The sequence below is a fragment of the Syngnathus floridae genome, chromosome 1 (assembly GCF_059516105.1).
Source record: "Syngnathus floridae isolate MCC-2025c chromosome 1, RoL_Sflo_1.0, whole genome shotgun sequence".
NCBI classification, from domain to species: Eukaryota; Metazoa; Chordata; class Actinopteri; order Syngnathiformes; family Syngnathidae; genus Syngnathus; species Syngnathus floridae.
The window spans coordinates 26,740,296-26,767,204 of NC_142413.1; the positions used below are offsets into that span (position 1 = coordinate 26,740,296).

The window sequence follows — 26,909 nt, forward strand, 5'->3', positions numbered from 1 at the left end:
ATCACATGGCAGAGTAAGAGAAAGGGTTTAGAGCCCATTGACGCAGGTCACCTAGCGTGCATTCCTACTAAAGCTCATAATAGTCACAAGCAACACAGCCAGAATACGCAGCAGCCATAGTAGTGTTTCAAAATAGTATTTTAGTTGTTGTTTTTTTCTTCAAGATAACAGTGGTCCACAGCCTTTTTACGAGTGTATAAAAGTGATCAAGTCATCACGAAAATCACGAAAAACATCTTATATAAGCCGCACCTGACTATAAGCCGCAGGGTTCAAAATTTTGGAAAAAAGTCGCGGTTTATAGTCTGGAAATTACGGTAGTTTGTCTGAACACATCTGTTACTCCCACATCATTCCGTTATGCATTTGCCACATGTGAACTTGTTACAATAAACACAAAATGTTATTGTCGTATTGCTTTGTCATATGCACAGTGCAGTAGTGCGTGACATTGCTTACAGATTGTCTGAACACATATGGCACTCCCAAAAAATCTCCTTTTTGTAATTTCAACAAATAAACTTGTTCTGCCCGCATACAGACAATTGGTAAAGGCATCCAGGCCGGTTCGGAGGCAGGTTCGTGTGTGGCCTGAGGGTGCCTCCGATGCACTTCGTGACTGCTTCGACTCCACTGACTGGGACTTGTTTAAGCAGGCAGCCACCTACAACGATTGGACGGACATAGAGGAGTATACTGACACTGTTACCTCTTACATCACGAAGTGCATCGATGATGTGACTTGCTCGAAATCCGTCGTCACTCGCGCGAGCTGGAAGCCGTGGCTGACGGGGGCTGTCCTCGGACTGTTGAGGGCCAGGGACAAGGCTTTCAGAGCGGGGGATGAGGCTGGCTTGAGGACAGCGAGGGCCGACCTGTCCCGAGGCATCAAGGAAGCGAAGAAGGCGTTCTCGTGCAAGGTCTCCACCCACTTCAAGGACAGCAAGGACGCACGTAGCCTTTGGCGGGGCATTCAGACCATCACGGACTACAAGCCCGCGCCGAGGAGCTGTGAGGGCGACGTCCGGCTGCTGAACGATCTGAACCGCTTCTTTGCTCGCTTCGACGCCCAGAACAGCACTTGCCCGCTGAAGACCGCTCCCCCCCCACACGAGCAGCCCCTGCGCCTCTCTGCCGACGGTGTGAGGAGGGCGCTTGCCGCTATTGACACCCGTAAGGCGGCGGGCCCTGACAACATCCCGGGTCGAGCGCTGAAGGACTGCGCTGGGGAGCTGTCGGGTGTCTTCACGGACATCTTTAACGTTTCCCTGCAGCAGGCCATCGTCCCCTCGTGTTTCAAGGCTGCCACCATCGTACCTGTGCCGAAGAAACCTGCACCGTCCTGCTTCAATGACTACCGCCCTGTGACACTGACGCCCATCATCATGAAGTGCTTTGAGCGGCTGGTCATGGAGCACATCAAGTCCGTTCTCCCCCCCACCATTGACCCTTTCCAGTTTGCGTACCGTGCCAAGCGGTCCTCTGAGGATGCCATCTGCTCTGCCCTCCCCTCGGCCCTCACCCACCTGGAGAGAAAGGACTCATATGTGAGGTTGCTGTTTGTGGACTTCAGCTCTGCCTTCAACACCATTGTGCCGCAGCGTCTCATCTGCAAACTCGACGAGCTGGGCCTCAGTACCTCCCTCTGCAACTGGGTACTGGACTTCCTCTGTCAGAGGCCTCAGGTGGTACGTGTTGGCGACAAAATCTCCGCCAGCATCACGCTGAGCACGGGGGCCCCCCAGGGCTGCGTGCTCAGTCCATTGCTCTTCACCCTGCTGACGCATGACTGCATTGCGACCTACAGCGACAACCGCATAGTGAAGTTTGCTGACGACACGACTCTGGTGGGTCTCATCACGAAGGGCGACGAGACTCGGTACAGGTCGGAAGTTGACCTTCTGACCACGTGGTGCAGGGACAACAACCTCCTGCTGAACGTCAATAAGACCAAGGAAATCATTGTTGAGTTCCGGAAGGGTCACACAACACACCTGCCGCTGATCATCGACGGTGCTGTGGTGGAGAGGGTGAGCTGCACCAAGTTCCTGGGGGTGCACATCAGTGAGGACCTCTCCTGGTCCGCTAACACCTCGTCACTGGCAAAGAAAGCTCAGCGCCGCCTGTACTTCCTGCGGAAGCTCAGGCGTGCATGTGCTCATCAGGCAGTCCTGTCTACATTCTACCGTGGCACCATTGAGAGCGTCCTCATCAGTTGCATCGCTGTCTGGGGTGGTAACTGCACTGAACAGAACTTGAAGGCCCTGCAGCGCATAGTGAATACGGCTGGTAAGATTATTGGTGCTTCGCTCCCCTCCCTGAAGGACATTTACACCTCCCATCTCGCCCGCAAGGCAACCTCGATTGCCAGAGATGTGAGTCACCCGGCTCACTCTTTGTTTGACCTTCTGCCCTCTGGGAAGAGGTACAGGAGCCTGCGCTCCCGCACCACCAGACTCGCCAACAGCTTTTTTCTCCAGGCTGTTAGGGCCCTGAACTCGCTACCCCCTTCTGCGTAGCGTGCGGCACTGTTGCGCTATTTTCGGGAATGTCTGCTGTACGCGCACTTGCTCCTTTTTTTTTCCTGCTCCTCTTATTTATTTATTTATTTATTTATTTATTTATTTATTGTTGTGTTATTTATTCATTATTTATTCAGCACGCTTTTGTTATACTTGTTTACTTGTTTGTCTGTTGTGAGCCATGTCTTGTCACCGTGGGATAGGGGGGAACGAAATTTCGGTTTCTTTGTGTGTCTTTGGCATGTGGAGAAATTGACAATAAAGCTGACTTTGACTTTGACTTTGTTGTAATAAACACAATGCTTAGTGGCATGGTTATCCTTGCAGCAACACTTAACCTGGCACAATGCCCTTTAACCTGTGTCAGGTGCAGGTTGTTGCTGCTGAAAGTTTTCCTTATACACCTCCTTGGCTGTCATCAAGTCTCCTCATCTACAAGGTGACCCTATGTTTGCGATTTGATTTGTGACATGTCGAAATAATGTGCAATTGACAAAGATACTATTCGAATTATATATGAAAATAGGAAATTCAGTAAATTTTACCAGAATCAGAACTCCGCACAAGAGTTATTTCTACTCCATCGGAAACACACATCCTGTCCAAAGCTTGCTGTGTGCTGTAAACCTTTGGCATCTTTGCTTTAACCCCCCACGCCCATCCTTATTTACCGCATGTAATGTACACATGTACATAAGGAAAGGAGGCCTAATGATATGTAAAGTACCCCACCACGCTGCCATTTTGCCACGCTTGGTAGAAAAAGGAGCAGTGTGAAACTGCTGGTCGTCCTAGTGTTAAAAACAACCATGTGAAGGACTTGGTATGTATTTGTCAGTTTTTTGTCATGAAGTTACTTTTTAATTGTCCATTTTGTTATTTGAATTATCAGTTGATGTAATATTACTGATGTAATTATATGAGCCAAGCAGAATCCAATATTCACCAAGACCGTATCATGATACTGTGTCACACAAACATTGTGCAGTAGTTGAAGTGGCTTGAAAAAGCATGGAGAAATCAATATATTTCTTTAAAGCTTCATATGTTTTTGTTTTGGAAAATAGAGCTGTTGTAAAGAGTCTTGAAAACATGAATATTTATATTTTTTTTAATAGTTCAATTTCCATACTTTTTCAGACATGGAAATGTATGAATCCAAATTTGATACTTTTCCAAACTAGTCTAGGAAGCCTGAGGTCCACAGGCTGCAGATCTGGAACTCTTTATTCACATGCTTAGCACTGTTGCTGAAGATTTTATCTTGTGTGACATTATGCATTGTAGCAGTTCAATTTCAATTTTTTATTTTTTGGGGAGAGATTAAAGGTAAAAATTTTTTTAGATAAATGTGGTCAGCTTCTTAAATGTACAATCTGTGGTGCATTTGACGGCTCTACTATAACTATAGACCTTAAAAGTGATGGTGCAGCCAGAGATTTGAAAGCATCAGGACATGCAAACTTGATAGAATAATTATGTGTGTTTAACGTGTGTGTTCAACTAACCATTTTCCATTTGTAGATTATTTTGATGTGACTTGCATCCTTTTTCTGGTACCACAATAAAATCACTGCAATCATCATCATCATCATCATCATCATCATCCTCCTCTTCAACTGATGAGGCCTTAATGACAGAAGGAAATGTGTTTTTAGTGCAAATAATAAATAGAAAACAACATACATTCCTAAGTTGTAGCCCTTTTCAAACTCATTCAGTGTGAAAAAGTCAGCAACTCAAATTTACCGTTTGTCAGTGTGCACATATTGGCTTCTGACGTAGCAATCAGCAGTAAAAACAGAGATTTTGACACGGGTTAAACTGCACCTCGGCAACATGTATCTCATGGTTGCAAAACAAAGACCCTACTTGACTCGTTTTAAGATGGTGAAGGAACAGAGAAACAGAGAAAAACTAATGGCTCGGCAGAAAATGGGATAATTTAATTATGCTGTGAATTGTAATTGGAAGTGCTTGTCTGACATCACGCTGCTGCTGCTCTAGAATAGAGCACTTTCAAATTTGAGGCGCCTTGCTGTTACGGCATTACAAGTTGCTGGACCGCTCTGTCACCCAACAAGCCTTAATTCAGTTGCCGCCACCCCTCACCAAATACACAAACAGAAAATATTTCGGGGTAATTATAACTGTATGTTTTTACAATTTACAGATTGTGCATAGAGCACGAAGGTCTTTCCCACCCACATTGGCAGAACAGAGATAGTTGTTAAAAAATATAGTATAGTCTCCGCTTCACACTGCAGCAAACAAACAAAAAATTGTTTATGGGAATTGTTTGCAGAATTTGACTCTGACCGTCCTATTGACGTCTGGGAGCTGTTTCTCAGATGAAAGAATTAAGTCTACTGCTACTAACCTAGTTTGGATAGGTTGTCAACCCCTGAAAAAGCAATTGTCTCTGGTTATCACTACAAGGTTATTTCTATTTAACATTCGATCACCGGTTAACAAATCATGGATGATGAATGAAATTCATATGACATATGATCGAGACTTCTCCTCAGTGAAACATGGGTGACAGAGGCAGCACCAACTACGTAAGTGGAACTTCATGAACACATTTCACGTTGAGAAAAAAGGCGGGGTAATTTGATGTCATTTTTGAATGATTAATCTATCCATCCATTTATTTTCTGAACTGCTTATCCGCACGAGGGTGGAGTCTATCCAAGCTTACTTTGGGCAGTCGGCGGGGGACACCCTGAACTAGTTTCCAGCCAATTGCAGGGAACACATAGACCAGGGGTGCCCAATACGTCGATCGCAATCGACCGGTCGATCGCCTAGCCACTACTGGTCCCTGTTTTTTCTCTTAAACTTAAGAAAGGGTATAAAAAGGGCAGCTGGACGTAGTAAAAAGATTTTAAAAAAACGTATCACTTTCATAGGGAATGGGAGGACTTTTTTTCACGTTGACATACGTGTATATATATATATATATATATATATATATATATATATATATATATATATATATATATATATATAATAGTTAACTCCTCACCCCCCGTGGGTGGTCTCTTTTTCCCTTCAAGCTCGGGTCCTCTACCAGAGGCCTGGGAGGTTGAGGGTTCTACGCAGTATCTTTGCTGTTCCTAGTACTGCAGTTTTCTGGACTGAGATGTCAGATGTTTTTCCTGGGATCTGTTTCAGCCACTCCTCCAGTTTGGGGGTTACTGCCCCTAGTGCTCCAATGACCACAGGTACCACTGAAGTCTTCACTCTCCAGGCCTTCTCCAGCTCTTCTCTGAGCCCTTGATATTTCTCAAGTTTCTCATGTTCCTTTTTCCTAATGTTACCATCATTTGGGATGGCTATGTCAACCACAACGGCTTTCCTCTGCTCTTTGTCCACCACCACAATGTCCGGTTGGTTCGCCATTACCATTCTGTCTGTCTGGATCTGGAAGTCCCAGAGGATCTTGGCTTGGTCATTCTCTACCACCTTTGAAGGTGTTTCCCACTTGGATCTTGGGACTTCCAGTCCATACTCTGCACAGATGTTCCTGTACACTATTCCAGCTACTTGGTTATGGCGCTCCATGTATGCTTTACCTGCCAGCATCTTACACCCTGCAGTTATGTGCTGGATTGTCTCAGGACCTTCTTTGCACAATCTGCACCTGGGGTCTTGTCTGGTGTGGTAGATTTGGGCCTCTATTGCTCTGGTGCTCAAGGCCTGTTCTTGTGCAGCCAGGATCAGTGCCTCTGTGCTCTTTCTAGCCATTGGTAGGATTTCTGGATATCAGCCACTTCAGCTATGTTTCGGTGGTACATCCCATGTAGGGGCTTGTCCTCCCATGATGGTCTCTCCAGCACCTCATCTTCCTTTGATGCCCATTGTCTGAGACATTCACTGAGAACGTGATCCGTTGGGGCATTATCCCTGATGTACTTGTGGATCTTGGATGTTTCATCTTGGATAGTGGCTCTCACGCTCGCTAGTCCTCGGCCTCCTTCTTTACGGCTAGTGTACAGTCTCAGGGTGCTGGACTTGGGATGGAACCCTCCATGCATGGTTAGGAGCTTGCGTGTCTTGATATCTGTGGTCTGTATATCCTCCTTTGGCCACCGTATGATTCCTGCAGGGTATCTGATTACTGGTAGGGCGTAGCTGTTAATGGCTAGGGACTTGTTCTTGCCGTTGAGCTGACTTCTTAGGACTTGCCTTACTCGATGGAGGTATTTGGCTGTGGCTGCTTTCCTTGTTTCCTCGTCAAGGTTGCCATTTGCCTGTGGAATTCCAAGGTATTTGTAGCTGTCCTCAATGTCTGCTATTGTTCCTTCTGGGAGTGAGATCCCCTCTGTGTGGATTACCTTTCCTCTTTTAGTCACCATGCGGCCACATTTCTCAAGTCCGAATGACATTCCGATGTCAGAGCTGTAGATCCTGGTAGTGTTGATCAGGGAGTCAATGTCCCGCTCGTTCTTAGCGTACAGCTTTATGTCATCCATGTAGAGGAGGTGGCTGATGGTGGCCCCATTCCTGAGTTGGTATCCATAGCCCGTCTTGTTGATTACCGTAATTTCCGGACTATAAGCCGCGTCTTTTTTCCAAAATTTTGAACCCTGCGGCTTATAGTCAGGTGCGGCTTATATAAAATTGTTTTCGTGATTTTTGTGATGACTTGATCACTTTTATACACTCGTAAAAAGGCTGTGGACCACTGTTGTGCGGTATCTTGAAAAAAACAACAACAACAAAAATACTATTTTGAAACACTACTATGGCTCCTGCTTATTCTGGCTGTGTTGCTTGTGACTATTATGAGCTTTAGTAGGAATGCACACTAGGTGACCTGCGTCAAAGGGCTCTAAACCCTTTCTCTTACTCTGCCATGTGACTCAGCGATTACACAAAGCAGTGGCGCTGTTTGGACCATCTGCATTGTATTAAAACCCAATCAATCAGCATTTAAATTCAATTCTTCTGACATTTTGCTCACCAAAAACAAGTTGTAATGAATGTGAACTTTTAATGCATTTTATTCAGAAGGTTACTTTGAAGCCTGAGGCTTAAATGGCGGTGCGGCGTATTTATGGATTTTTACGGCTTTCTGTGTACTGTCTTTCTTTGTAAAAAACTCATGTGCACGTGCGGCTTATAGTCCGGTGCGGCTTATGTAAGAAAAAAACTAAAATATCCCTGAATTTTAGCTGGTGCGGCTTATAGTCCGGTGCGGCTTATAGTCCGGAAATTACGGTATTTGGCTGAGGGGGTTCAGTCCTATACAGAACAGCATTGGGGTCAGAGCGTCTCCTTGGTATATACCACATTTGATGGTCACGTGTGCAAGTGGCTTGCCATTGGCTTCAAGTGTGGTTTTCCACTGTTTCATCGAGTTGGCGATGAAGGTTCTCAGAGCATTCAGTGATCCAAGTATGTGGCATTGAGTCATATGCTTTCTTGTAATCAATCCAGGTTGGTACGTTTGGTACGTCTGGTTCTGCAGTCTTGGGTGACTTTTCTATCCACCAGGAGTTGATGTTTTGCTCCTCTGGTATTTTTACCAATCCCTTTCTGAGCAGTGCTCATGTATTGATCCATGTTCCCGCTGATCTTATCTGATATTATGCCCGACATCAGCTTCCATGTTGTGGTAGTTGGATGGGACTGTACCCTTTGAAGGATCCTTCTGGATCAGGATCGTACGTCCTTGGGTTAGCCATTCAGGGTGAGTCCCATCCCTTAGCAGCTGGTTCATTTGTGCTGCCAGGCGCTCATGGAGAGTTGTAAGTTTCTTGAGCCAGTAGCTGTGGATCATATCAGGGCCTGGTGCTGTGCTTGCTGTGGTCCTTTCTCAGAGCCACCAGCTCCTTCTTATGTGATGCCTCCCGCTCCCATATATCCTTCCAGTACTGTTCAGTTTCCAGCCTTGGTGGGTCTGCTCTGCTATTATTCCCCTGCCACTGAGCGTACACTTTCGCTGGTTGTGTTGTGAACAACCTGTTTATTCGTCTGGCTTCCTTCTCTCTTGTGTACCTCTTTAGGCGGCTGGCCAAGGCTTGGAGTCTTTGTTTGGCAGTTTCGAGTGCTTGGGCATCTGGCTGTATTTCTTGGGAACTTGCTTTTTCATTGCACCTTTCTGGGCCTCTGTCATTTGGCTCACTTCTCTCCGTGCTATCTTGATTTTGGCCTCCAGCCTTCTCTTCCATGGTGGGTTGTGGTCGCATATGGTCATTCTTCTTGTAGCCAAGCATTTCTAGGATCACTGCTGCTGAGGTGTATATCAGTTCATTGGTTTCAGTGATGGTAGCCGTAGGAATTGTTGTCAGTGCTGCATTCACATCTTCTAGGAGACTTTCTGAGGGTAATTCACTTAGCCTCTGCAGTGTATATCTAGGTTCCCGAGCATTCATTCTCGCCATGATCTTGTTCTTCAGGTCAGTTGCTGCCTCGTTCAGCTTGATTGTGCTTATTGGGGTTTCGTACCCAACCTCTGGACTTGTACATGGATTTAACTCGTCTCTGACCTGGTGCTCTGGTTGACCTTCGCTATGGCATTTGTGTTGTATCTCATCAATCTCGAGCTGTGATAGCAGGTGCCATTTATGGATATTGGAACATTGAGCTACTAGTTGCTTGGCCGCTAGTGTTGACTGTGGGTATCGAAGTTGCCATTGTTCCCGCATTCTCCGCATGTAACCCCTCTCGCTCGGGTTGGTGGAGTAGTAGCATTCCAACAGATCCTTATTCTCACATCTCGCCCATTTGTGTCTTGTTCCAGTAGCCCATTTTTCATCTGCTCTGGTTCCCCAACACCTGATGCATCCTTGTTTGTCCGGGCGACGTCTGAGCCGGCATGTCTTTCGTTTCTTGTACTCTCATTATCTCTGAGGTAGGCGGTATCGTTAAGGGTCTTGCCTAAGGACCCACACTGACTGTTGGTCATTGATCATATTGTGCCCCTGCCGGGAATCGAACCTGAGTCTCCCGTTTGTAAGTCATGTGACTTACTGATTGAGCTAGTCAGCCGTATATATATTTCCATGTGTGATCATTTGCACTTCTGATTACGTAGATCTTTGTGACTTGGTCATTTCAAAAGTAGCTCGCGAGCTGAAAATGTTTGGGCACCCCTGACATAGACAACCATTAGCACTCGCACTAACACTTCACGGGCAATTTGGAGTGTTTTTTTTTTTTTTTTTAAATAAAAGAGGCTCCCACGATTATCATTGTAATCATTTACAAACCTCTAAGCCTTAGAGAAGGCATGTCTAAAGTCCAACCCGTGGGCCAAATACGGCCCAGATGTAATTATTATTAATACTAATGTATTATTTATGGCCCGCCTGCATTGTCAAACTGAATAAAAAAAATCATGAAACTTGAAACTGTAATTCCTCCTATTACCAAAAGGTGACAGCACCACCCCGCCCCAGCTCATTTCTGCCATGGTGACTGCAAAGACAACAAGTTTTAATAATAACAGACAACTTTGCAATACTTATAACTTCTGTTTAAAATGTTTATGAAGCAAAAATAATTTTAAACTCATGTAAATATAATGTATTTCATACAGTTTGTTCATTGTTATCAGACTCTTCAGATATAAATGAAAGGACGAATTTGTGATTTTAGAGTTGTTCACATCTGCCTGAGTGGCTTATATTGTGACAATGAAATTTGTTTTATAACAAACAGTGTGGATTTGCATGAAATTTTTGTAGTTAAAAATGTCAGAAAAAACTATTGGCCCCCGGGCCTCTTCATGTTATCAAATCTGTCTTAGTCTAAGAAAAAATGGGAACATTTATGGAGGAGTTAGAATAAATCCTGTCAGTAAACTGTACCAACAATGGCCATTAAAAGTTACTTTAATATGTTAATGACAGTTTGGGGAAAAGATATATGTACCGTATTTTTCGGAATAAAAATCGCTCTGGGGTACAAGTCGCATCAGCCATAAAATGCACAATAAAGAGGAAAAAAACATATATAAGTCGCACCGGAGTTTAAGTCGCATTTTGGGGGAAATTTATTTGACAAAATCCAACACCAAGATCAGACATGAACCAGCAACAACAGGCTAAATGATACGGTATGCTAACGTGACATAAACACAAACGAGGAGCTGAGAACAGGCGTGACGTAACATTAACAGTTATTCAAATAACTATAACATAACACGTTTATCAAACTATCTCTGTCACTCCAAATCATTAAATCCATCGATCAAATTCGTCATCCTTTCTGTAAACGTCGCGTGTGCGGCGCGCCGCTGACGTCGGACTCGTCGACAGTTGCAGTTCAAATTATTTCACAGGCCCATATAACAATGTATAAACTATAAATCAAATAATAATATAAACAAAAAAATTATCGAACCATCCGTGTCACTCCAAATCATTAAATCCATCGGAATCTCCGTCTTGTGTCACTTTAAAAGAAAATAAACAACAACACAGCAGTTGACTCCGGAACGAGGTGTGCCGCTGACATTAGACTAAATATATATAATATAATGTAATATAAACAATTTTATCGAACCATCCGTGTCACTCCAAATCATTAAATCCATCAGAATCTTCGTCTCGAGTCACTTAAAAAAAAAATCCACACAGCTGTTGACGCCGGACCTATGTGCGCCACTGACGTCAAGTCAAGTCAAGTTTATTTATATAGCCCTAAATCACAAGCAGTCTCAAAGGGCTTCACATAGACAAAATAAATTGACAATTATTCTCAAAACATCACCTGATCATAAGATCCCAAGAGGGCAAGGAAAAATAAAAAGTAAAAACCCTACTAGGGGAAAAATGAGAAACCTTGAGAACGGACCACAGATGGGAGGATCCCCGTTTCAGGATCACCAGGCTGCAATGGATGCAGAGAGGGCACATAAAATACATACTATAAAAAAAACTCAAAGAAAAAGTGTCCAAGTTAAAGCGAAGAGCTGCCAGAGGTGCCCTCGATTGTCCTGTCAGTGTCTTCGAGGAGGGTAATCCGCTACAGTTCCCTCATCTTGATTGGTCCACGAGAATCCAGACAGCCGCTGTCAGCTTGGGTGTCACCTAACCACCTCCCCAGCCGGGGAGGGGTGGGAGGGGATAGGGGGAGGGAGCGAACACACAAACTCCAGCCGAATCGGCCACTACAGGTTAATTAAAGGCCAGTGGCCTAGTAGTAGAGTGTCCGCCCTGAGACTGGAAGGTTGTGGGTTCAAACCCCGGCCGGGTCATACCAAAGACTATAAAAATGGGACCCATTGCCTCCTTGCTTGGCACTCAGCATTAAGGGTTGGAATTGGGGGGTTAGATCATCAAATGATTCCCGAGCGTGGTACCGCTGCTGCTCACTGCTCCCCTCTCCCCCAGTGGATGGATCAAAATCACATGGGGATGGGTTAAATGCAGAGGACAAATTTCACCACACCCAGATGTGTGTGTGACGATGATCATTAGGACTTTAACTTTATATCATAGAAATGTATCTTTAAATGTGTCTTAAATGTTTCTCCTGAGGTAGCAGTTTTAATATCCATTGGTAGGGCATTCACAAGCTCTGGAGCCTGAATAGAAATGCTCTAGACCCTGCAGACATTTTTTTGTCCCTCGGGGTCACTAAGAGACTTGCGTTTTGCAAGTGGAGGTTACGAGATGGAAGTGAGGAACAACTAGGTCGACGAGATATGAAGGCGCTAAGCCATGCAATTATTTATAGAGAACCTTCAAGAACCTTAAATGGACCGGGAGCCAATGTAAGTTGGCTAATATTGGGGTAATGTGATCAAATTTTCTTGTCCGTGAGAGTAGCCTTACATCAGCATTTTATCCTAACTGTAGACTTTTGATACTGGACTTAGGAAGACCAGAGAATAAAGCATTACAGTAGTCCAGGCGCAACGTAATAAACGCATGTATATTAGTTTCCGCATCACCGGTCGAAAGGATTGGACGAATCTTAGCAATACTACGAAGATGAAAAAAAAAAACGCAATTCTAGTTATGTTCTTAATGTACTTTTGAAAGGAGAGCGTTTGGTCAAATATTACCCCGAGATTAGTTAAAGTATCGCTCTGAGTGATAGTACGGTTATCAGTAGTTATAGTGGTTTCCTTAAATAAGTGGTGATAACATGCTGGACAAATTATCAACATCTCAGTTTTATCTGGGTTAAGACGAAGGGAATTTAGACATCTATTGCTTGATCTCCACAAGGCTCGCCTCAAGATTACAACAGTCCCGCGATAACGGCATATATAATTGAGTGTCATCCGCGTAACATTGAAAACTAATATTATATTTACGTATTACAGTCAAACCTCGGTTTTCGAGTGTCCCGGTTCTCGAAAAAAACGGAATTCGAACGAAAAATTCAAGATTTCTTTGCTTCAGTTGTCGAACAAATTTCAGAGGTCGAACCTCGCAAGATGAGCCGAGAGGACCCAAGAAAACCCGATGTCAACTGACTCCGTTGTTATTGTATTTTTGTTACTTTGAGGATTGTATTAACCCCTAATCATGCCTCCAAAGAAAGCAAGTTGGAGCAGTAAAGCCATCCTAAAACACAAAAACGTTCCTAAAGCAATGTGACAGTGAGCGCCCGGTGAGCTGTGGTTGCGCTATCGGACCAAATTAGCCCCCCTGCGCACTGAGGTCCACTTAATTTTTGGAAAGTACATCAGGACTTTAAAAATATTTTCTAAATTTCAGCGACGGCTCTGTCACCATAATGCGACCAGCGTGGTGCAGTTGCGCGGTCGGCAGCGCGTTCAGCGGTGCACTGCAGTTGCGCGATCGGACAAAAATATGCAAATGAAAAAATGCTTAAAATTGGCGTTTATTTTTTTAGTCTTGGAACGGATTATCTGGAGGCGGGGCTCGAAGGCGAGCGTCTGGTGGCCGGGCCTTCGCCCATGGGGCCCGGCCGGGCATAGCCCGAAATGGAAACGTGGGTCCCCCTTCCCATGGGCTCACCACCTGTGGGAGGGGCCGAAGGGGTCGGGTGCAATGTGAGCTGGGCGGCAGCCAAAGGCAGGGACCTTGGCGGTCTGATCCCCGGCTGCAGAAGCTGGCTCTTGGGACATGGAATGTCACCTCTCTGGCTGGAAAGGAGCCCGAGCTGGTGTGCGAGGCAGAAAGATTCCGACTAGATATAGTCGGACTAGCCTCCACACACAGTTTGGGTTCCGGTACAAGCCCTCTCGAGAGGGGCTGGACTCTCTTCCACTCTGGAGTTGCCCACGGTGAGAGGCGTCGAGCAGGTGTGGGTATACTTATTGCCCCCCGGCTGGGCGCCTGCACATTGGGGTTCACCCCGGTGAACGAGAGGGTAGCCTCCCTCTGCCTTTGGGTGGGGGGACGGGTCCTGACTGTTGTTTGTGTCTATGCACCAAACAGCAGCTCAGAGTACCCACCCTTCTTGGGGTCCCTGGAGGAAGTGCTGGAGAGCGCTCCTTCTGGGGACTCTATCGTTCTACTAGGTGACTTCAATGCTCACGTGGGCAATGACAGTGAGACCTGGAAGGGCGTGATTGGGAGGAACGGCCCCCCTGATCTGAACCCGAGCGGTGTTCTATTGTTGGACTTCTGTGCTCGACACGGATTTTCAATAATGAACACCATGTTCAAACATAAGGGTGTCCATGTGTGCACTTGGCACCAGGACACCCTAGGCCGCAGTTCGATGATCGACTTTGTAGTCGTGTCATCGGATTTGCGGCCGCATGTTTTGGACACTCGGGTGAAGAGAGGGGCGGAGCTGTCAACTGATCACCACCTGCTGGTGGGTTGGCTCCGATGGTGGGGGAAGATGCCGGTCCGACCTGGCAGACCCAAACGCTCTGTGAGGGTCTGCTGGGAACGTCTGGCAGAATCTCCTGTCAGGAAGAGCTTCAACTCCCACCTCCGGCAGAGCTTTTCCCACGTCCCGGGGGAGGCGGGGGACATTGAGTCTGAGTGGACCATGTTCCGCGCCTCCATTGTTGAGGCGGCTGACCGGAGCTGTGGCCGTAAGGTCGTTGTTGCCTGTCGTGGCGGCAATCCCCGAACCCGCTGGTGGACACCGGCGGTAAGGGATGCCGTCAAGCTGAAGAAGGAGTCCTATCGGGCCGTTTTGGCCTGCGGGACTCCGGAGGCAGCTGACAGGTACCGGATGGCCAAGCGGAACGCGGCTTCGGCGGTTGCTGAGGCAAAAACCCGGGCGTGGGAGGAGTTCGGTGAGGCCATGGAGAATGACTTTCGGACGGCTTCGAGGAAATTCTGGTCCACCATCCGGCGTCTCAGGAGGGGGAAGCAGTGCAACGTCAACACTGTTTACAGTGGGGATGGCGTGCTGCTGACCTCGACTCGGGACGTCGTGAGTCGGTGGGGAGAATACTTCGAAGACCTCCTCAATTCCACCTACACGCCTTCCATTGAGGAAGCAGGGCCTGGAGACTCTGAGGCGGATTCTCCAATCTCTGGGGTCGAAGTCACTGAGGTAGTCAAAAAACTCCTCGGTGGCAAGGCCCCGGGGGTGGATGAGATCCGCCCGGAGTTCTTAAAGGCTCTGGATGTTGTGGGGCTGTCATGGCTGACACGCCTCTACAACGTTGCGTGGACATCGGGGACAGTGCCTCTGGATTGGCAGACTGGGGTGGTGGTTCCCCTCTTTAAGAAGGGGGACCGGAGGGTGTGTTCCAATTACAGGGGAATCACACTCCTCCCTGGTAAGGTCTATTCAGGGGTGCTGGAGAGGAGGGTCCGTCGGGAGGTCGAACCTCGGATTCAGGAGGAGCAGTGTGGCTTTCGTCCTGGCCGTGGAACAGTGGACCAGCTCTACACCATGGGAGTTCGCCCAACCAGTCCACATGTGTTTTGTGGACTTGGAGAAGGCGTTCGACCGTGTCCCTCGGGAGGTTCTGTGGAGGGTGCTTCGGGAGTACGGGGTGCCGAGCCAACTGATAAGGGCGGTTCGGTCCCTGTATCACCGATGCCGGAGTCTGGTCCGCATTTCCGGCAGTAAGACGGATTCGTTCCCAGTGAGGGTTGGACTCCGCCAAGGCTGCCCTTTGTCACCGATTCTGTTCATAATTTTTATGGACAGAATTTCTAGGCGCAGCCGAGGCGTTGAGGGGGTCCGGTTTGGGGACCTCAGCATCGCGTCTCTGCTTTTTGCAGATGACGTGGTGCTGTTGGCTTCTTCAGGCCGTGATCTCCAGCTCTCGCTGGAACGATTCGCAGCCGAGTGTGAAGCGGTCGGGATGAGGGTCAGCACCTCCAAATCCGAGTCCATGGTCCTCGATCGGAAATGGGTGGAATGCCCTCTCCGGATCGGGGATGAGATCCTGCCCCAAGTGGAGGAGTTCAAGTATCTTGGAGTCTTGTTCACGAGTGAGGGGAGGATGGAGCGTGAGATCGACAGGCGGATCGGTGCAGCGTCGGCAGTAATGCGGACCCTGTACCGGTCCGTTGTGGTGAAGAGAGAGCTGAGCCAAAAGGCAAAGCTCTCAATTTACCGGTCGATTTACGCTCCTACCCTAACCTATGGTCACGAGCTATGGGTCGTGACCGAAAGAACGAAATCTCGGATACAAGCGGCCGAAATGAGTTTTCTCCGCAGGATGTCCGGGCTCTCCCTTAGAGATAGGGTGAGAAGCTCGGTCATCCGGGAGAGACTCGGAGTAGAGTCGCTACTCCTCCACGTTGAGAGGAGCCAGATGAGGTGGCTCGGGCATCTTATCAGGATGCCTCCTGGACGCCTCCCTGGGGAGGTGTTCCGGGCATGTCCCACCGGTAGGAGACCCCGGGGACGACCCAGGACGCGCTGGAGAGACTATGTCTCTCAGCTGGCCTGGGAACGCCTTGGGATCCCCCGGGATGAGCTGGATGAAGTGGCTGGGGAGAGGGAAGTCTGGGAGTCCCTCCTAAAGCTGCTGCCCCCGCGACCCGACCCCGGATAAGCGGAAGAAGATGGATGGATGGATGGATGGAACGGAATATATTTTTTTCCATTGTTTGTAATGGGAAAAATAGATACGGAATTCAAACGATTCATTTCTCGAACTGCCTTCTGGAACGGATTGTGGTCGAAAACCGAGGTTTGACTGTATGTCCCCATGCGGAATCATATAAATATTAAATAGAATTGGTCCGAGTACCGATCCCTGTGGTAAACCACACGTAACATTATAGAGCTCAGAGGTCGCATTGCCATGGACCACTTGGTGCGTCCTGTCTGATAGATAGGAATAGAATCAGCCTAGTGCTGACCCTGACATACCAACACAGCTTTTACGATGCTCTAATAAAATATTGAAGTCTACAGTGTCGAAGGCAGCACTAAGATCGCGTAATAACAATACCGATGAAGTGTTTGAATCCATAGCTATGAGGAGATCATTAGTCACTTTAGCAAGTGCTTTCTCCGTGGAATGATTAGCTCTAAAACCAGACTGGAAAGATTCATATCGATTATTGGCGATCATGTAATCAATAAGCTGCTGCGCTACTACTTTTTCAAGAAGTTTTGCTATGAATGGGAGATTTGAAACTGGCCTATAATTACTGAGACAGTCCGGGTCGAGATTTGGTCACTTAAGTAGAGGTTTAATGATAGCGGTTTTAGGCGGCTCGGTGGCGCACTGGGTAGCACGTCCGCCTCACAGTTAGGAGGGTGCGTGTTCGATTCCACCTCCGGCCCTCCCTGTGTGGAGTTTGCATTTTCTCCCCATGTCCGCGAGGGTTTTCTCCAGGCACTCCGGTTTCCTCCCACATCCCCAAAACATGCTTGGTAGGCCGATTGAGCACTCCAGATTGTCCCTAGGTGTGACTGCGAGTGTGAATGATTGTCCGTCTCCGTGTGCCCTGTGATTGGCTGGCAACCGGTTCAGGGTGTCCCCCGCCTACTGCCCGATGATGGCTGGGATAGGCTCCAGCACGCCCGCGACCCCCGTGGGGACTAAGCGGTTCAGAAAATGGATGGATGGATGGATGGATGGGTTTTAAAGGCTGTTGGCACTATCCCAGAGGAGACAGACAGATTAATTATATTTAAGACGGACGGTCCTAAAATTTGAAATAATTCTTTAAATAGTTTGGCTGGAAGCGGGTAGAGTAAACATGTTTTTTGTTCAGTTGGTGCATGAAGCCGTTAAAACCCCTTGATCCGCCGCCATACTTACGTGTCCAATGATTGACGGTAGACAGTAAACAAATAGCCACAAAGCCTCCATCGATAGCCGAATAGGGACGTGGTCGAAATGGCAGGGATTGACGAGCCGCGACTTTCAACAAAAGTAAACTCCCAAAAGTGGAGTAAAAAAGTACAAAGCAAGGAAAAACTCAAACCCCGTCACCAGATTAGACCACGGATAGGTAATGGGAAATGTGACTGCATCTCAAACAAAACCCAACGTGGTTTCATGAGGCGACGAGTGAGTGAATCCGAGTGGAGTAAAAAACGTAAAGAGCTAGGAAAAACTAGAGAAGAATATACAAATGTAGGAATGTAGATCGTCTGTTAGGGTTTTCCAGGTTATCTTTATCGTAGGATTATGTTGGAATGTAGACTATAATGATTAAATCAATCTTGTCTTGCCCTCACAATGTAATGATTAAATCAAACTTGTCTTGCCCTCACAATGCAGAGTAAGATGAAGTGGTTGCTTCCTCTGCTTGATTGACCAGCTGCAGGGGAAGCAATCAAAGTTGTTCTGTTTCCCACAACAGTGTAAAACACCCTCTGCTCTGATCTTATCAGAGGCCGGGGGTTCACCAAACCTGTCCACTCCCACCCCCACTCTGTTCCTCCTAATAAATATGCCCTTGCAGGGAGGAGACTTTTAGATTTCATTCCTGTAGCGAGTGATCTCTCCACCTGCAGGTGTCCAAAAGAACTTGCCTTGTCTCCGTGTGGTTCTTGCAAAATAAGTTGGAGTGAGCAAATCTCTAACATCGTCTATCTAGTGACACCGCGGCGCTCTACGTGACGCTCTTCGTGACGCTCTTCGTGACGCTCTTCGTGGCAAACCGAAAGTGAGCAAAAGTCAGCCTCGTCGTCAGTCGCGGCTCCAATTATTACACAGATCTACGTATATAACTATATTGGAGCGTTACCAAAGTACCAGGCTAGACGTGGGTTTGGTAACCGGCTCTTTATTTCACAAAACAAGAGCTCAACATATGTGTGTGTGCTCCAAGCAAGCGCCCTGGATCGTTCTTCCCGTTCCCCCCCCACCTGCTGCCTTCACGGCCTTGCTACACAATCGGAAACTACTGAAGTCTAACAACATACACGTTGCTACTCTAAATAAACTATGTGTCAAATAACTATAACATAAATAACAAGTTTATGGAACCATCTGTGTCACTCCAAATCATTAAATCTCCTGACTCCGGAAGTCAGTGAATGGAATTCATTGTCAGAGAGGCTCCAATTATTCTACAGCCATAGTGCACCCTCATGCGGTTTAAAGTGAAAATAACATGTCAAGTGATCAACTATACTAGTAAGTAAGTAATGTGTTAATGATCAAGTAAAAATTTGTGAATAATTTCACATATAAGTCACTCCTGAGTATAAGTCGCCCCCCCCAAACTATGTAAAAAACGCGATTTATAGTCCGACAAATACGGTATTTTGATATGTACCTGAGGTAAGTGCTCAGTTTTTATTGATGCCAAAGGCATCAATAACGTTTTACACGTTACAAAACGTCTGACACTAAAATCACATTCTTGACCTGAACATCTCGAAAGTCCATATTCCACAGAAAGGCAAACAATTGTGACTGTTGTCGAAGATAGCAACATGAGCGTTCACGTCGTTGTTCATCAGGTTCTCAGATCTTTTGTGTGTTCTATTTCCAAAATTCCAAAAGTTCTAACAACTACAGTGGAATAAAATATATAAATATATAAAAATATATATGAGAACGCATAAAATACTTCATGGCTGTGTCACAAACTGTGAATGAAACTATTGATGAAATTCAGAATAAGCTCACCTGGAAAATCTCCAATGTGCAGCATTCTACTGTTTCTATTAAAACATTTTCATGCTGACCTAAAACACTTTTGAAATGACGAGCATAATGACTTTCAAATCAGAGCATGAAAGTGATGCGTATGTGGATAAGGACTAAACTCCAAATTAATTTTGACCTGTAAAGTCAGAAGAACTGAACCCCAAGTCCGTTTTGACCTGTACAGATAATGTTATAATTTTAACAGAGTATTGGTCTTCTTAGACTACACGACATTGTTGTTACTTACAATCAGGGGTCACCAACCTTTCTGAAACCGAGAGTTACTTCCTGGGTACTGATTAAGCCAAAGGGCTACCAGTTTGACACACACTTCTGAAATAGCCAATTTGCTCAATTTGGCTTTCACTATGTGTTATTATTGTCATTTCCAGTTCACATGTAAGTGTGATTTTAACAAGAATAGCAAAAATACAGTCAAACCTTGTTTTTTGACCACAATCCGTTCCAGAAGGCGGTTCGAGAAGCAATTCGGTCGAATTCCGAATCTATTTTTCCCATTACAAATAATGAAAAAAAATTAATCCGTTTCAAGACAAAAAAGCCACGCCTTTTTAAAACATTTTTTCATTTGCGCATATTTGTCCGATCGCACAACTGCAGCGCACCGCCGAAAGCACAACCGTAGCGCGTCGCCCACCGCGCAACTGCACCGCGCTGGTCGCATTATTGTGACAGAGCCGTCGCTAAAATTTAGAAAATATTTTTAAATATTTTCCTGGTGTACTTTCCAAAATTTAAGTGGACCTCAGTGCGCAGGGAGCTTAATTTGGTCCGATCGCGTAACCGCAGCGCGCCGGGCGCTCACTGTCGCATTGATTTAAGAGCGTCTTTGTGTTTTAGGATGGCTTTACTGCTCCCACTTGCTTTCTTTGGAGGCATGATTAGGGGTTATATAATCCTCAAAGTAACGAAAATACCATAACAACGGAGTCAGTCGGCATCCGGGCCGCGCGGTCGGGTTTTCTCGGGTCCTCCCGGCTCATCTCGCAAGGTTCGACCTCCGAATTTTGTTCAACAACCGAAGCAAAAAGATCTCGACTTTTTTGTTCGAATTCCGATTTGTTCGAGAACCGGGACGTTCGAAAACCGAGGTTTGACTGTAAAATAAAAAGATGCAGCTCACTGACAAGTGCCGCTATTTGAGCTAATTTTAGAACAGTCCTGCGGGCGACTCATGCGGTCCTCACGGGCGACCTGGTGCCCGCGGGCACTGTGTTGGTGACCCCTGCTTACAATGGTCGCGCTGTCAGACTACAAGATAAATATTCTTCTGTGTCTTGGAGGGTCGTCATGTCGAGGGGGGGAAAGAGAGAGAGAGAGAGACCTCTACAAATCTTTCCTCCATATTGTGGCCCAGTGGAGAGCAGCTGAGGTACTTTCCGTTCCTTTCTATTCCATTTTGTTTGTTTGTTTGTGCCATGTCCAATCTCTCATCCTGAGTAGGAGGGCACTCTTTTCCGATGTTTTCTATGCCCAAGAACCAGTTGAAGGACGACGTAGGTTATGTCACACTATGTAGCATGACGAACAAAAATTCTGACATGCCAGACTTTCGTTGTTAGGGTTGACAAATTATCTTGATTGTATGATTATATTGGAATGTAGACTAGATTTATTAACTTTGTTAAAACCTTTCACCTTGCCTTGACTCTGGAAAGTTTCCACATTCAGTTGTTGAAACTTTCCAAATGGTGTGGAAACATTCTTGCTTAGTTATCTAAAACGCTCTTCTAGTTTCTGTTTCTACAACCTTGTATACCAAAGAGCTAAGATCCTCTGCACTGATTAACCAGTTGCTGAGGTGACCACCTGTTAGGGTTTTCCAGGTTATCTTTATCATAGGATTATGTTGGAATGTAGACTATAATAATTAACCAATCTTGTCTTGCTCTCACAACGCAGTAAAATAATGTGGATGCATTCTTTGCTTGATTGACCAGCTGCAGAGGAAGCAATCAAAGTTGTTCTGTTTCCCACAACATCGTAAAACACCCCCTGCTCTGATCTTACCAGAGGCCGGGGGTTCACCAAACCTGTCAACTCTCAACCCCCACTCTGTTTCTCTTAATAAATATCCGCTTGCAGGAAGGAGAGTCCAGAGATCTATTCGAACATCGCTGCATGCACAGCGACGAATGGACTCTCCACCTGTAGGTGTCAAAAAGGACTTACTTGTCTCCCGTGTGGTTCTTGCAAAATATTGTTTGAGTGAGCAAATCTCTAACATTTTGGTGCCGAAACCCGGGATCCCTCATACCCGCTATCTGGCTGACGAAGGAGGACGTGCTGCATTGTCGACAAGCCAGCGTCCGTTAGGAGGACCTGGAGAAGAAAGTCCTGGGAAGAGAATTCTTCGCTGGGCCAGCATCTTAGGTCTGCCTTCGTCTGACAGAGGTGGATTGACGGGACCCGGCAGTGCAACGAACCAAGGGGACAAGTAAGTTAAAGGCCTGAAGTTGTGTGCACGAGAGATACGGCTTTGGTTTGTCCGAGCTATGAGATACGGCTTTGGTTTGTCCGAGCTATGAGATACGGCTTTGGTTTGTCCGAGCTATGAGATACGGCTTTGGTTTGTCCGAGCTATGAGATACGGCTTTGGTTTGTCCGAGCTATGAGATACGGCTTTGGTTTATCCGAGCTATGAGATACGGCTTTGGTTTATCCGAGCTATGAGATACGGCTTTGGTTTATCCGAGCTATGAGATACGGCTTTGGTTTGTCCGAGCCATGAGGCCTAAAAAAAGCGCTGGAATTAGTGTGATTGAGTGTGTGACTGGTAGGATAAATTGACTAAAAAGCAGTTCTAGCGTTGATCCATGGCAATAAAACAGGCTAGTAATCTGTTGAAAGGTCAATTTAAACCTGCATTGAGGATCCTCAAAGAAAAAAACATTGAAAAAAAAAAATATTGTAAAACCTTAAACTACTAAAATTAAGATGGGAAATAAGAACAGTAAATCTCTTGCTCTGCTCTTCTTTGAGATGAGACGTTCATGGCAAGTAGATTTCTTAATTGTATGCAATACATGCTGAAGTGGAAGAAAATGTATGGAGTACAAGAAAATTTGAAATGTGGAAGAAGTAGTAGAAGTGCTAGAGTGTGGTTGAAATCTTCACAAAGAGATGAGAACAAATTCAAGAGACAAAAGCTAGAAAGATGAAAACTGATGAGGTCATAAGTGTTCGTCAGACCAGGACACAATAAGGCCCCTGTGAGCGGGTGCAAGGCCGCAGCTCAAACCGCGGCTCAAGCGAGGGGCAAGAGGAGTTTAATAATAATAACAATAACAATAAGGTGGCAAATTACAAATGACTAGAGATCAATTTGTGTTACACTAAAGTTAAAATATGCAAATCAAGTGGTAAAGAAATGCAACTTGCTTCTAGAAGATAAATAAATAAAATTAGAATGTGCTGTCCTCGTGTGCATGGGAGGGACCAGCTCATGATCGACCACAGGAAATGGCCAGCCTGTGACGAATCATTGTTGCTGAGACCTACCTTCCGCACGCGAGAGCTGTGCATGTGTGTGCTTATGTGGTAAAGTTAAAGTCCCAAATTGATGAAGATTGGCTAAACTTTTAGTATAAAGAAATTTGCTAGACTGTTGTCTATTCAATTTACACCGCAGAACAGAAACAATTTTGACAGATAAAAATGAGAGGAAAAGAGAGAAATCTGTTTGCGAGCAGAAACTAATCCACACTAGTGCATGTTAAGTGTCAAGCCCACATGAGAAATTCGAAGAAAAAAGAACGACAGAACATGCTTTCAGGAATTGGAAGGAGCTAAATTGTGAATTTAAGATTTTGCAATGCTACATTTAATAGGAATAATTGATTGGTTGTGTTATAAGATTAAACAAACTTCTAAATGCAAGCTAAATCTGAGAGATTAAGTTCTTCAAATTTAAAAAAAAAGAAAAAATTCAGATTAATTTGCCAGTTGTTTGTTTTAGTTAAGTTTTTTTTGGACTGGTGGATTGTTCTACCAGGAAACCTGAGTTGAAAATGATATATGAATGTTGTGTGGTGAGCTTGGATGAATTGGGACCAATGTGATAGTATGACTCCTTTTTGGAGACTGTGTGAGATGCATATGATGAGCATTGATGAATGATTGCCTGAATGAAAGGTTGAATGGTTGAAGTCGTTGGCGACTACTATGGAAAATTAGTAGAACAACTTTGATGAAAGAGTGATTTTGAGCAGGTTGAATGTTAGAAAGAAACACGTAGCTTTTGGATTGATAATTAACTAGAAAGAAAAACTGGAGAACCAGTAACACATGTGGAAGATGTGTGAACTGAGAAATTGAGAAGCGATTTGGAAAGAAAGTCAAATTAAATGATGATGGAATCGTATGTCGTAAAGAACGCATTCTCCCAAAACGTTTGTCAAGGTGTGAGGCATGGGCGTTGCCAAGCCTCAAAAGGAGGGAGTGAGTAGGACAGATAGTGGAAGATAGTAATAATACAACACTTTATGACAATGAATTTTCAAATACATTTGGTGTTATACTGTGGTAAATTTTTTGTTCTGGTGTAGATAGGTTAGCAACAAGAGAGATTTAGAGGTTCAAAAGAAAGACAGTTAAAAGAAAACATTTTTGATTTGGACAATTGCAGGCTAACAGGAACATGAGAACGATAAGAACTACGAGGTGGGATCCAATTTCATTGGGGAGATTGAGAATTCACAGCACCATACTCTAAGTCACATTTTTGAGCAAGCATGACAATAACATGTGAGAGGTCAAGACATACAGATCAGGGCTTGATGTGGAAAGCAGACCTCAATGAGTTGATTTTCAATAATGATACTGAAGACAACATACTGTCCGATTAAATTGGAACTATAGATATTTTATCTATTGCTCAAGAAAATAGGATGAGTTGCAGGATTTACGATATAAAAACGAGACCGCTGTTATTAGAAGAATTTGAAGTTTGGTAAACAAACGTTACCAGCAAATTGATGGAAGCAGCTACATTTGGAGATAGTCTTACACATTTGATGTCCCAGCCTGTCATTCTCAGTGTCAGGGTCCCTGAAACCCAATCCGAGTCTTCGCCTGCAGCCGTGAACAACTACAAAATGGTGCCTGGCTCTGAAGCACCTTTGACCTTTGGCAAAGGACAAGAAAAGACTCCTGTGCTTGGAGGGGGACAAGTACACTCCGGAGGACAGACAACATCCTCGGGGACGAGAAAAGACAGTGAAAAGCGGAGGAACTCACAATGATGAAAATTGACTCATTTGAACAATGGACTCATTCAAGAGTGATGGATGGGGTCGCTCTGAAGCAACAACAAAAGAACACCAACTTGAGAGGGTGACGTGCGGCAAAAAGATATGGACTTGGAGTGTCCGACAACCAAATCACACTCCTTGGTACGGCGTTACCAAATTTGGTGAAGCTTGGTTCAAAGTGGAAGGGAGGTTCATTTTGCACTGAGTTTGACAGAACTGAGGAGATTTGATAAACAAATAAATAAAAATTTGAAAAATACGTAGGGCTCCAGAGAAAAGCATTATAATCAGAGATTGAACGGATTTGGATAAAACAAATAGGCTAAAACGGTAGGAAACAAGAGCAAGATCTGATATTTTGGCTCATCAAGCTTAAAACGTAGAGGTCGAGTTATATAAATTTTAGAACAGGACATTTGGCAGTCAGGAGGAAGCTAGGTTGCTCAATGTACCTATTCAATACAATAGTAAGGTTTTTTGTACCACAGTGGAGGTTGGATGGTCAGAAAGTTAGGTACGTTCAATTTTTGACATTCACACAATCATGCATAGGAGTCACACGGCGACAGTTAACAAGACAATGACTGCAATAGGGGCCACCTACGACTGCACCGACAGGAAAACGTAGAAGCGAGAGAGCAGAGTATGGGATTATATGCTAAAACGTCTGCTATACAGTTACCAATAGGAGATTCTATCAAAAGAAGCTACATGAGAGATGGATTAGAATCCATTTGTCTGTGTGTTCTGTGTGTGTTCTGTGTGTGTGTGTGTTCACACCCTATGAGGGTGTGAGTTTGTGAGGAGAAAGAAGGCATGGGTAAGACAATCTCTTTCAAACCAGGAGGCAATAAATGCGAACGCCCCTGTAATAAATAGTTTTTGGTTAAAGGGAATCATTAGGAAGTGTTCAAACTCTTCCCGCAAACATTCCTATTTGCCAGTTAAATGGGCACTACAATTGACGACGAGAGTTGCAAACAACAGATAAAGAACAGTCCTTGGCAGATTATAACTGTGTCAAAGACAAATTTACTGCTGCCTGATCTTTCCTCCTCACAGGTCGACAACCCCATCAATCCAGGAGACTGGGTCTACATCGAGGTCATCAAAAGAAGGAACTGGGCCAGCCACGACGGGAGGGACCATTCCAAGTCTTGCTGACTACACATCCAAGGTTGCAGGACCCACAAATGCATTAACGACGACTGCTCTCCAGGAGGAAACTGGATGGGAGCTTTGGACATCACCGCTGTGTGCCAGGATGAGAGAGCCGTTTTCAAGGTGTAAGGGCTCTACACCAACATGGCTGCACCATCGGACGGGACCTACTTCATCCAGAAGTTCAGAGGCACTGCCTCACCTGCATCCTATGAGTGCACGTGCCTGTTCAGTACGGATCATGGTTTTGTGGTCACGAGAGTTGTCCGATGCTGCCTGCCAACTGGACACGAGTGTGTGCGCCAGTGTGTGTGTGACAGACCTCACCTACAGACTAGAACATCATCAGCTGACGAAAACGCGAGCACATGTACAACTTCTTAGACGTGACAGATGTGATGATGATAATGAGACGTGGATTGCGTAGATGCTGTTCTGTTGAGTATGTATTACGGAAACTTGTTGATTTGGCCATCGAAAATGCTTCACAAGTGATGGATACAATGATATATTGTTTCTGTATTTTTCTTTTTCTTTTTTATTGATAGCATTCTGGTCGCCTAGGCAAAGGGACCGTGTAAGAATTTTCCTGCTAATAACATCTGGCCAGCAGGTTTTTCGCTTACACAATAAGTTTGATCTGGGGTATTAAGGTAATGCCTCATCTTCACTGGAAAGTGTTGCTATCATTGTTTGTTGTTTTTTATTTTTCCTATTGTTCTTTCTTCATTATACATAAATATGTGTTTTTTTTTCTTACTTGTCTTTGTTGTTTGGGGTAGCATAATCATATGATAAAACAGGAGGGAGATGTTAGGGTTTTCCAGGTTATCTTTATCATAGGATTATGTTGGAATGTAGACTATAATAATTAACCAATCTTGTCTTGCTCTCACAACGCAGTAAAATAATGTGGTTGCATTCTTTGCTTGATTGACCAGCTGCAGAGGAAGCAATCAAAGTTGTTCTGTT

At 45.3% G+C, this 26,909-nt stretch overlaps 1 protein-coding gene across 6 annotated transcripts in view; it reads right to left on the bottom strand.

The window, feature by feature from the left end:
- uvssa (UV-stimulated scaffold protein A) overlaps nt 1–26,909 on the bottom strand; it is a 237,903-nt gene that overhangs the window by 47,493 nt on the left and 163,501 nt on the right. For all 6 annotated transcript variants that reach the window (XM_088391507.1, XM_088391482.1, XM_088391489.1 and 3 more), the window contains one exon: nt 4,031–4,151. In XM_088391507.1, the coding sequence (XP_088247633.1) occupies nt 4,031–4,151 (121 nt within the window). The remainder of the gene's footprint in view (nt 1–4,030; nt 4,152–26,909) is intronic.